Source organism: Notolepis coatsorum (assembly GCF_963971535.1).
Source record: "Notolepis coatsorum genome assembly, chromosome: 1".
Lineage (NCBI taxonomy): Eukaryota > Metazoa > Chordata > Actinopteri > Aulopiformes > Paralepididae > Notolepis > Notolepis coatsorum.
The window spans coordinates 60246322-60258945 of NC_140165.1; the positions used below are offsets into that span (position 1 = coordinate 60246322).

Below are 12624 nucleotides of genomic sequence, written 5' to 3' on the forward strand. Positions count from 1 at the left end.
TTGGTGGGTTGGTGGTTGGTTGGTTGGTTGGTTGGTTGGTTGGTTGGTTAGGTGGTTGGTTGGTTGGTTGGTTGGTTGGTTAGATGGTTGGGTGGGTGGTTGGGTGGTTGGTTGGGTGGTTTATTGGTTGGTTGGGTGGTTCATTGGTTGGTTGGTTGGGTGGTTGGTTGGTTGGTTGGTTGGTTGGTTGGGTGGTTGGTTGGTTGGTTAGGTGGTTGGTTGGTTGGGTGGTTGGTTGGTTGGGTGGTTGGTTGGTTGGGTGGTTGGTTGGGTGGTTCATTGGTTGGTTGGGTGGTTCATTAGTTGGTTGGGTGGGTGGGTGGTTGGTTGGTTGGTTGGGTGGTTGGTTGGGTGGTTCATTGGTTGGGTGGGTGGTTGGTTGGTTGGTTGGTTGGTTGGTTAGTTGGTTGGGTGGTTGGTTGGTTGGGTGTGTGGTATAATTATGTCCTCATGTAAATATATCCCCCTCCCTGTGTTCCCTTTACCTGTGCCCCCCCCCCCTCTCTGTGGAATAAGACACTCCCCTCCCCTGTGTCCCCATTACCTGTACCCCCCCCCCCAAACCTGTACCCCCTCCCCCCCATCTGACCTATCAAATGGGACCACACACCCCCTTTGTTGAACTATAAAGGGCTCTTCCCGACCACAATAATGGTTCTTACCTGGGTAATTTCAGCTGATCACCTGGGGCGAGAGCCTCAGCCATTCTCTCTATGTATTCTATCTGTTTGGTTAATAAACCTTGTTATTATCCAAGCCTCGGTTGACTGAGACATTCTTCATCAGGATATCTACAAATATCCCACAATTGGCGTCTACGAACTTGTGACGGACTTTTTGCGTCCTCCCGGCGTGCTGTATCATTCAACTATACAGAGAAAAGTGAGTATAATAGGATGGTCGACCAAAAATGTATGGAAGGAATTCAAATCTTCCCGCTTTTCTCTGTGCCAGGTGAATATTACAGAATGTTGTCCAATATTGAGATCATGGCTGAGTAGAATAATGTGCATTAATATATCTGATCTGTATTGAGAATCGTTACCAGGGCGCGCGTGCACCTGGGTCCTTATCAGGTGGTTCTGAGAGGATGGGTTATATGTGCTATTCCCAAAAAGTTTAGGCACAATGGTTGAAGTGCTATTCCAGGTCGAGTCGGAGCCGACCAAAAGTTAAGGCACACCACACAGGTTGTTGGATTGCTACCCCTAGTCTAGCTGATGCAGACTAAAAATATAGGCAACAAAATAAGAAGATACGTGAGCTTATTATGATGTGATATCCTTGGAAAACGCTACTCTGTTAAAAACGTTCTGTGATTCCTTTGCAAAGAGGCGAGAAGTTGGACCGAGAAGCTGATGGAATCATAATTAGAAATTACCAGAGTAGCGTCATAATATTCATTGTTTCAACCTCAAACTAAGCCCACAATCTCTTACATTCCTGAAAACGATGTATTTGGATTGAATTAACCAATTGATTAATACAGATAGCGGGAAGATGACCGGCGATGCCTCGGCAGTACGTGAATGTACATTTAACGGGACATTAGTCGCGGGTCGAAGGGACCGAGAGTATGATTAAAAGGTATATATAATCTAATATATCGCTGGTAAATTTCGAAGTCAGGTTCGGTCGTTATGATTTTAATAACGATGTGTAGTTATATATCAAGGGTATAAATGCCTTGTCGCAACAGATGTTGGAACAATACAGAGGTTGGACGACTAAACGTACAGCGATCCAATACAGTACAGATATACACACACGTTAACTTATATGTATTAATGTTTGTTTGTCTGTTTAAAGTCTCGTTTGTATGTGCACAGTATAGAACCCGCCGCGGTGCTGTATTGAGTAAAGAAACCGACGGATAGCGCGACGAGCATAGGGAGACGAGTACCGTTATACAGAGGATAACATTGAGGTGCAACTCACGGGACAAACTAGGATAGTAATTTCCGGAATCAACAAAACCGGCCCACGGGAACGACCATTTGGAGAAGTATAGTTTTATCGTTTCAGTTTGTTTACGTTTCACATATGCACAGGCGCGTTCATTCGGTAACAAAACGCTGGTATAGGAATTCCAGGCTATTGAGAGCTCGTTGGAAAAATACTGTATGAATTGCAAAGCGTTATTTCCGAGGCGAATGAGAACGCACGAACGTCGCATGGAGCGATGACGTCACGCTATGCGCGCCGTGAAGTGATTATTTTATATTAAACTATCCATAAGCGAACGTAAAGTGTAATGTACCCAAGGCCAAGGGTGCGTGAAATCCACGTGTAGTATATGTTTTATTTGTATATGTATGTGCGCGCTGCTATTGGAAAATGTTGAGTTGAGGTGGCGAGATGCGGGTTGCTGACGACACGTAACGGATCCAACCCAACACAACAGCTGTCCCCGGTGAGTATAAAAATCATAAATATAGATGCATTGATTGATTGAAAACTTTATTAACAGATTGCAGAATGGGTACAATACAGCACAGCTCAATACACAATTGTTAAGGGGATGCAGACCAGAGAGAGACTTTAGATTTGTTTACATCAGGGTCCCCCATTTTCAATACCAGATTTGTTTACATCAGGGTCCCCCATTTTCAATTTATCAGAACATATTATGACATACATGACAGACAGATAGTCAGTACTGCTACATCTGTACATTTATGACATACCAGATTTGCAAATTCAGTACTTTTTGTGATACAAAAGGAGTCAAGAAAAGGGAGTCATTTGACGTAGAAACTGTACATATACACAACTATCAGTTAAAGCAAATTACAACTATCTCAGATCACTTGAGTGTTTATGTGCTTTAATTTACACATTATAAGTCACATAAAGCTAATTACAATGTCTGTTTCAGAATTATAATACATCTGTGGGCGTACCGGTCATACTGACCATGGGAGCTAAACAAACACTTCCGGTTCCCAATATATGGCAATACAGGAATTGTAGTCCACATAAACAGCGTTAGATTAGACTTTATAAGCTTTCAATGTTGAAAACTTGGAACACAAACAACATAGATTATGTTTAAAAGTAAGATGTTTAGGTCATATTCACTTGAGTTAATGTGTTTATCTAAAGAACCAATGAAAGATAACTAGCCCTTTCCATTGTAAGACATTTTTAAACATGATTCAAAATGTGTGGGTCCACAGTCATATGATGCTTGTGTACATATGCGATATGATTGATAAATGATAAACACTATCATTACATCCTAGGACAGGATGGATGAGAAATAGCTGATGTTTTGTTAAGCTCAAAGACAATCAAGGAGAACAGATGGTCTTAGAAAAGAGTGGAAAATTAACATGTGTTTGTATTTACAGATCTGGCTCTGAGGCGAGATGCAAAACAGTGAATGACTACACCCAAATTGTATCACAAAAGACAGAAAATCCAACAATTTGCATGTCAACCGAGAGACAGTGCAGAGCTGAGAGACAATCGATTGACCATTTGGAACAAATCTGCATCCAAATACCCACATGTAAATTTCTTCAGAGTGGGCACTTGGGAGACAAAACAATGCAAATGCCTAGAGAGGACTCTGACCACACCTAGAGACGACGATAGCAGACACCATTGGATGGGCACTTGAAACCCACAGGGTATGCCTACACTCTGACCACAGACTTGGTGGACCAACAGAGAACCACTTAAGTAACATGAATTAGACACCGGTGATGAATTTGCAGTTATGAAAATCTACCTAACTCCCATACTAACAATAACTAACCAGTCGTTTTCATCATCTCTTTTCAAAAGACACATGAATTAGAGAAGTGCCCGAGATAAAAGATTAATGATGAAAACAACTACTTACAATCCCCTCCTTCTATTCTCTGTTTATAACCAATAACATGCATGACTTTCCTTAGACTATTCTTTTAACAACTAATACTTTCCATGATTGCAAAATTATCAACCACCAAAATTGCAGCACAATTATCTAAATGTACAAGATATCAACAACATTGATCATTTAGCTGACACTTTTATCCAAAGCGACTCACAGGTTCTGTACGACAGGACATCAGGCAAGGCACACCTCTATCAGCTGAGTAACAATGGTCATCAAAGTGTTGAGTGCTACAGTGTAGATTAGTTTATTAGGACAAATGCATGACAGTAAGGTTAGTTAAAACGTAGATGACAAAACAAATGATTGTTTTTCATGCAAAAATTAACTGGCTACCTAGATTTTATGTTTTTTCCCCATGCTATGCTATGATGAGCCATACTGAGATGTGAAAAACGCCAGAGAAGTCGTGGCGAGGTAAGTATCCTGAGGCACACCCAACGCATCCTGAGGTAAGATCAACTTCAATTTAACACCACAGACTATTTTATCTGATTCAAGACTTTGGCCATTCATTTACAAATTTTATTTAAAGCCTAATGCTGTAAGATCTAGTTAGACACAAGATCTGATAAAATTGTAGTGAATGTGACCTTCTTGACGTAAGGAATCACTGCTAATGCAATTGGCTTGCATTTCCTATTGTCAATTAAGTGATTTTATTTAAAATGAATTGAATTAATCCCAAAATGATTTTCCACTTTAGCAGAAAGGCGTTGAATCATTTATGTGAGGAGTTTTCTAAGGCAGTGTTTATCACCCTCAGATCACGAACTGGTGAGAGGACAGGACGAGTGAGACGACGCGCGACCTGAACCACGAAAGTGAGACGACGCGCGACCTGAACCACGAAGCTGCGGACACAACCAATGACGATTCGGACAATAAGAAGAGATCTAAAGACGATAAAGGGCGAGAATGTCTCCTTCACTATCGCAGCAAGCGGGCAGCCAGAGAGACGGTATAGGATTACTAATGCTTTCACCAGCCAAGAAATAGGCCTGTCGCAGTACACCTACCCCATCGCCAAGCTGATGGATAAATATGTGCACCTGCGTCAACTACCTATCCCGCTCATAGACGGTGCCACCCCGACCCTGCTGATAGGCTCCGACCATGCAGACCTCATAGTCCCGATAGACCGGGTCCACACAGGGCCCAGAGGCTGTCCTGCAGCAGTCGAGACCCGCCTAGGATGGACATTACAAGGCTCCCTCGCTAAGTCTCTTAACCGAACAGCAGCCACTAGCTGCCTCCACTCCAGAGTGACAGAAGAAGACACCACCCTCCGACAGCATGTCGAGAGGCTATGGACACTAGAGACAATGCCCTTTAAGAACGAAAAGAAAGACATTCGTTCCAAGGAAGACATTTACGCCATAGCACTCCTCGAGCAAGGGACAAAGAGAGTCAAAGTCAACGGAGTGATGAGATACGCAACTCCACTCTTGAGGCGAGAGGGTATGCCCACCTTCCACTCCCCAAAAGAAGCGACGGAGCGGTATCTATTGAACACAGAGCGGCACCTAGTCAGAGACCCCGCTCAAGAGACTGTGTACCGCGCTGAGATTAACAAGCTAATCACAGCGGGACACATAAAGAAAATTGACAACCAGAGGCGACGACAACAACCGTGGGAGAACCATCCAACCCAGCCCACAGACATCCCCAAGAAAGTGGAGCAGAGGACCACGAAGGAGACTGACCAAGGAGACACTGACGAAGAGGAGATCAACCTTTGACGGCCTCCACCCCGGCACTGCAGACCAAACCCATCACCTGCAGATGGGAACCAGAGCCCCGACCATCAAGGTGGATTCCCATGACAAGATTGTCATCCGTGTGAGAGAGAGCATCCTACTGACTAGCCACTACACCGGCGGGCCCTCGCCCTCCATCAAGTGGTGCCGCAATGACGAGGAGAGGACAGCGAAACCAGCACAACACATTCAAAAACGCCCTGACCACCATGTCTCTGGGCCTGATGGGAGCCAAGCGTGAGCACAGTGGCGGATGTGTGGTGGTGATGGAGAGCAGCGCAGGCTCCAGGAAAAGAAGTCCACAAAACCACTATAGTTGACTGCTACAGGTGACCCTTGACAGAGAATGAACGGCGACCAGTGAATGTTCCTGACTGCATCGTCAAGAAGAGACATCATCAGAGACCTGTGAACCAAGAGACTTCTGAACACAGTGTCCACATTGTATATATTTATTTAATTTTTATGTGTTACTGTTTGGCCCTGCCACACGACCGACAGAGAACACCTTGTCAACAACGACGCAACATCATTCAGATTAATACCTTCACAAGAAGGAAACTTTTCACACAATTGTATGTATCTGCAAAACGATGAACTAGAGATGTGATGAAAAGAAATCAATGAGAAAGCATTAACAATGGTTAGTAATAATGAGCTAAAATGTATTGCTGAAGGAAGAAGTGACCACATGATCACATTACATCACATTTGAATTACTTAGGTTACAAAATTGTATTGTCAGACAAGAAAGAATCAGTGTTTTATTCTCTCATAGAAGAGGACATGTAACGTTGTTTTGCACCTATATGGTGATGCACTAGAATTACATACAGAAGCGATGCATAAGACGTTTTATCTCCTCATTTATAGAGAAGAAATGGAGAAAATTGCCTGATTCTAAGTAAAGACCAACAAAACTGAGGCAATCACAGATGAACGTGACACTCAAACTCAGGGTAAATACAACTGGATCCTAAGTAATTTCATCAAGAATCATCATAAAACGTGCAAAAATATATATATATATTTTTGAACAGTTTCCCATAATCAATCATGTTAGTTTTATTAACCACCAGGTTAACGGTTGTTAAAATGTTTTTGTACACATTAGCCTTATGTGTAAATCCGATTCCTAATAATTATGAACACAATTTTGTTTTTTCACCCTGTGCACTCTGACCACACAGACAGTGCATGTAACTAATTGGTTTATTACGATGCCTGTACGCACAACGATCACATTAGCTCCCCAGAGTCACGACATGAACGACTGAAGGTATGCCAAGATATTTGCACAGCGATAGCTTCTAATGATTATGTTAATTGTTGTTTGATATCAGAGATGAGGACCACTCATTGATATAGGTATTTTGAGCGATTAATAAAAGAAAAGGGTGATATCTCATCTCTGATATCAAAATAACACAGACCGCAGTCCAGTCGATCATGTCATGAATCATGTATGTAAATAATTCTATTAATCATGTATGTAAATAATTCTATTTTAAACTATTATCCCCACTTTTACCTGTTCCAAACAATCCTGGTATATTATACATTAATCTCACCCACATTATAAGAAAGAAAAGTGAGTATTGTGGTATAATTATGTCCTCATGTAAATATATCCCCCTCCCTGTGTTCCCTTTACCTGTGCCCCCCCCCCCTCTCTGTGGAATAAGACACTCCCCTCCCCTGTGTCCCCATTACCTGTACCCCCCCCCCCAAACCTGTACCCCCTCCCCCCCATCTGACCTATCAAATGGGACCACACACCCCCTTTGTTGAACTATAAAGGGCTCTTCCCGACCACAATAATGGTTCTTACCTGGGTAATTTCAGCTGATCACCTGGGGCGAGAGCCTCAGCCATTCTCTCTATGTATTCTATCTGTTTGGTTAATAAACCTTGTTATTATCCAAGCCTCGGTTGACTGAGACATTCTTCATCAGGATATCTACAAATATCCCACAGGTGGTTGGTTGGGTGGGTGGGTGTTTGGTTGGGTGGTTCATTGGGTGGGTGGGTGGGTGGGTGGTTCATTGGTTGGTTGAGTGGGTGGGTGGGTGGGTGGGTGATTCATTGGTTGGTTGGGTGGGTGGGTAGGGTGGTTCATTGGTTGGGTGGGTGGGTGGGTGGGTGTTTAATTGGTTGGTTGGGTGGGTAGTGGGTTGAGTGGGTAGTGGGTTGGTTCGGTGGTGGATTCGTTGGGTTGGTAGATGGATGGATGATTGATTGATCGATTGATTTCGACTGTAAAGAGTACTGTAATTTAATACATGATTGATTCATGCTAATCCCACTTTCTCTCTACCATTCTCTCACACTCTTTCTCTTTGTGTCTCTCTCTATCTCTGTGTACATTATGTCTGTTTCTCCCTCTCCTTTCCTCTCCTCCCGTTCTGTGCGCCTCTGTTTTTCTCTCTCTCTCTCTCTCTCTCTCTCTCTCTCTCTCTCAGGTGTGTCAGGAGTCCCTGAGGTTTGAGAAGTTGATGGAACACTTTAAGAATGAGGATGACAACATTGACTTTATGGTGTGTTGTGTTTTCTGAACGCTGCATTGACTTTATGGTGGTATTTATGTAGTTATATATCGTATAGCTTACGCTCTGCGCTCTAGTGGAACTATCCCTTTATCCAATCTAGCACTGAATAATTTTTCTCCACATGTACACACCCATCCGCTCCTCTACATAAGCGGGGTCGTGGCCATACTAACAGCTCCTTCCCTATTTTCACCACTGACAAGTGTCTGTATACACCACTTGAGTTTAGTGCCGAAATAGTTATTGGAAAGGAGTTACGTTGGAGAAAAGGAGCTGCGTTGACATTATATCTTTGTTTTCTCTCTCACTATTTTTAGAGGAAATACAGCGATAATGTCTTCGCCACCGGAGTGTCTAGAAGATGATGATCATTCTGACCTCCACCGGCGTTTCGTATTAGGGGTTCGCGTCGCTGAGCAATCCCCGCCGGCATTGCCTCCGGCTCTGCAGCTGGACACTTTGCTTGGGAGTCGGTATGCCGTGTGAGGGCTGATGGCCTCTCGGGGCGGGTGATGTTTTTTGCGACGCGGGCGCCAGGTGTGTTGGTTGTGGGGGGAATGACTACACAGCTTACGAAGGTCGGCTCCAGGCTAGGATCCTTTTCGCTGCCACTTAGCGGCGTGGAGGGGGTTCTAGTTTGATGCCCCACGTTAACATTAGCTCCTCCTCAAGTAAGAGCTTTGTTTTCCTGGGACCGTGATTCCGAATCTGCGGTTCAATTCCCCGGGTCTCTGGACAAACGGATACCCACTGTCGCCGTGCTGGCCCCGATTTTCAAGATGAAAAGCACCCGGTGCAAGGGAGGTGAGCTTGGTGTTCGTTATGTGAATATCTCCATGCTCAGGTCGACTATAGCCCGCGAGGGGCTTGTTGCCGGCACCGCTGTGTCTGGTAAACACCGTTCTGAAGAGGGACGTGTGTTGCCTTTTTTCCCTTTTTTTCTTCGGATGAGAAGAGGAAAAGACAGCGGCTGTCTGAAGTGTTGGCCTGTATTGCTTTTCTCACATTGTGCAGTTTTCAGTGGTAGCCGCTTAGCTTGCTTCTGCGTGAGCTAGTGGCTAGCGATAGCCGGGTTGAGCTAACTGTTAGCCAGTTAGCTGTTAGCTACGACATTAGCTGCCGGCTGCGCTCGGCTGGGAACGTTAGCTTGATGCTACCAGTTAGCCTAGAGTTAGCTGTTTAGCTTGTGCTACAACCATTGGCGTAACCGTGAGAATAGCAGGCCCTGGCACTCTGACTACGACATCATCTTTGACAGAAGATGTAGTCGGGCCTGCGCCATGACCGGCTGCAGGAGGGGGGCGTCGCGCCGGAGCTAGGCTCCGGCCATAGCTTCTTTTGGCCTAGCCAGCGAGAGGCCTTCGTCGACGTGGAGACCAACCTGTGTTGCTGCCTTTCGCCCTGCGTTCCTTGGTGCAGGTAAGATGTCCATTGGACATTACCCCACTCTTCCTTCCCCTCCCGAATGTTTTTGTTAATAACGATGTCTTTGTCTACAAAACATATGTTACTTCACTACATTTGGAGATACGACGTGTGCTGTGTGTGAATTGTCTTGGTCGCTTTTTATAGCTTGGGTTAGCGTTGGCCAAGGCTTGTGCCTTTCTCTCTACCTAGGAACAGCGTTGTTTTTTACGTGAGTAAAAATGAACTGGGTTTTTTGTTGTATGATGAGAAGTTGTGTGTGTTCATGTAACGTTTAGACAACGTGGCTGAGCCCACAACTGGCTGGGTTACCCTACAATGCTGTGCATAGTGGCATGTGATCGAGGGCTGAGTCCCTCTCTTAGCTTGTTATTCTTACTTGAGGGTAGGGCTGACCCCTATTAATCGATTAGTCGACTAATCGGTCAAAAGGGGCCGTAGTCGACTGGCCAACCTCTTAGTCGAATATAATAAAAAAAAAAAGTATTATTATTATTATTATTTTTATTATCATTCTTTCCAAAAGAAAATAGGCCTAACGCTAACGCTAATGGCACGCATACCAGAGGCTAACTGCCTATGAAAACAGGCACAGAGGCACTGAAAGAGGATTTCACCCATCTAATGAACACACTAGACTAGACAAATATCAAGATGTATCCATCAGTGGACCAATTGCATGCTTTTGCAGGACAAGAAGCCTTCAGTCGACTCCTTCAGACATTAAGCACCCCCCACAGCCAAAGCTTACTCTACACATTTGGCGTCGTATCAGGGGTAAGGTGGTGAGGGGTGGGTGAAATTATTCCCCAGTTTTTCCCTGTCGGCTGAGGGGCAGCGCCAAATGGGGTTGGGGGGGGTTCCCTGGTTCCACTCCCTGTTAGGATGGGTGGGTCACGGGATTTCCCCCCGGCCATGGGATACGTCACTGGGTGCGTCACTTGGCTCTGTGCTGCAGACCGCTGTCTTTGTCAAAGTTGGATGATGCGTTGCATTCGAAAACTGTTCGTTTTCTGCTCTGCTCTCTATTACAGTGTGTATTGGGCTGTTGGTCATTTGGCCCAATTATTATTGCATGTATCTTTTTCAATTGTACTCACGTGGAGGTCTCTCTGGGGGAACTTCTGTCTTCCCCTCTTATGTGAGGAGCGGAATTGACGGGGTTGCCCTCAGTCGCGTCATATAAGGCCTGTGTCTGTGTCTTATTGACCGGCTTCCTGATGCTCGTCCCAGACAGCGTGGAGGGAACGTCGTCTGGTGTTTTCTTATTAGAATTCACCATTGATGTGTTTCGGGTTCTTGACGTGCATATAGCGCTGGCCCTGGGTTCTTCCTATGTGGAACCACGTTTTTGGGTCGGCGCGCCTTGGTTGCCCAATTCATAGAAACAGCGTCTTTTATGCAGGCGACTAGGAAGGAGATTTTTTATCTCTACCGAGCGCCAGTGCACGACTCGATGACTCGCGTGCATCTCCGGGGGGAGATGACGGAGTAGATCATTACATTGGCGGAGGGGTCTCAAGCCCATGAGGTGGGCCGCCAGGAGCAGCGCATTCACGTTCTGTCCATCTTGGTGGCGCCCTCTGTGATGTTTTAGATCGACACGCGTACCTACCCCCCTCTTAGGACTGGGGATGGCGGCGTGACTAGGATGCGGGACTGGTTCTGGTCACGCCGGACCAAGTCAGTTAACCCGTTGTCCGCCGCAGCGCAGATCTGCTTTTCTGGTACCCCGAAGGACTTTGTGCTTTTCCGGGGGGAAAATGCCGGGTCGGCCCGGGCTTTGCAGGGATTGATGTCGTGGATGTGTGTGTCATATGTATGCCACTACGACTTGCCCATAACAGTGACGTGCTTGGTCCATACTGTGTTGTATCTTGCGCTGTGTTAGGGGGCCTGGTCCTTCTCCATTGTGTCACTCCTCCCTCCCCCTGCTGGGCAGGTATGGGAAGGGGCTGTCGAGGTGGTTCCTGTCAACCCCTCTAGGCATCCCTGTGTAGGTCCCGGTCCGCCAGGCCCAGGTCCGGACTCATTCCTGTCGACCTGTTGGCCTGGGTTAACCCTTTGAAAACTGAAACACTTTGTTTCTAGGTTTTTCTTGGTGGGTTAAGGGAACAACCGCCTCCTGTTAAACTAACCATAGGGAGGTGGTTGGTTCTCCGGTGTGTTGGTAGCAGAGTTGACTCTCGGGTTTAGGCCGGGCTTGAACCCGTCTGCCTGCGAGTGTGCCCCCGCACTTTTCATGACGTCTGCCAATCGTGTCAGCCTTCTCTACCTCGGCCTCTCTAGGGGGTCGGGTTTTGTGGAGGCTGCGACATGATGCACAGCATACCGAACGGCCCTTCCGCCGGGGTGCTGTTCACAGTAGACCCCTTAGTCGCCTGTCTAGTCCACAGTGCTCCGGGCACAGGTCGGGTTACGCTCTTGACCTGTTGCCAGGATTGAGGGATCAACCTCTTTGGGGGTTGTCTCCCCGGTGCGCCGACTGGCCCCACAGTGTTGTGGGGGTGTAGCCTCTGTGGAGTGCTTCAGGGCGGCGTGCTGTAGGGGGGAAGGGCCTGCTCTTGGATGGGCCCTGTCCGATACGCTGGCGATGTGGGGGGTGGTGTCACTAGTGACCGTCTGGTGGGGTCTCGATGCTACGGCATCGTTGGCCTCACCAGGCCCCCTTTCCAGGGGGTCCTGACCCTCAGGCTGTTCCTGGGGCTGGGTCCTCCTCCGCGCTCCGCTGCTATGGCCTTGCCACAGGGTTGGGTTCTTGACCTTTGACCCCGTGATGTTGGGGGCTGTAACAGGTTTTTTTCCCTTCCCGTTCGTTCCCTAGTGGCATGTGGGATGCGCACCTGAGTAGTCGCGGGTCCTTCTGTGTGAAGGTAAGTCCCACGATCTGCTCATCCTGTGCGTTGAGTTACTAAACCCTCTTCGTACAGTCGGATCCGATTCCCTCCCGTCCCCCTCTAGGGGGGTCCGGGGGCTCGGGTCCTCCCCGGTTCTGATGGTTGTG

General features: G+C 46.5%; 1 protein-coding gene across 1 annotated transcript in view; it reads left to right on the top strand.

Annotated features, from left to right (window-relative positions):
- fmnl2b (formin-like 2b) overlaps window positions 1-12624 on the top strand; it is a gene marked incomplete at both ends in the record, with an annotated part of 121091 nt that overhangs the window by 69574 nt on the left and 38893 nt on the right. Inside the window, one exon of the mRNA XM_084325317.1 lies at window positions 8109-8183. Coding sequence (XP_084181443.1) covers window positions 8109-8183 — 75 coding nt within the window. The remainder of the gene's footprint in view (window positions 1-8108; window positions 8184-12624) is intronic.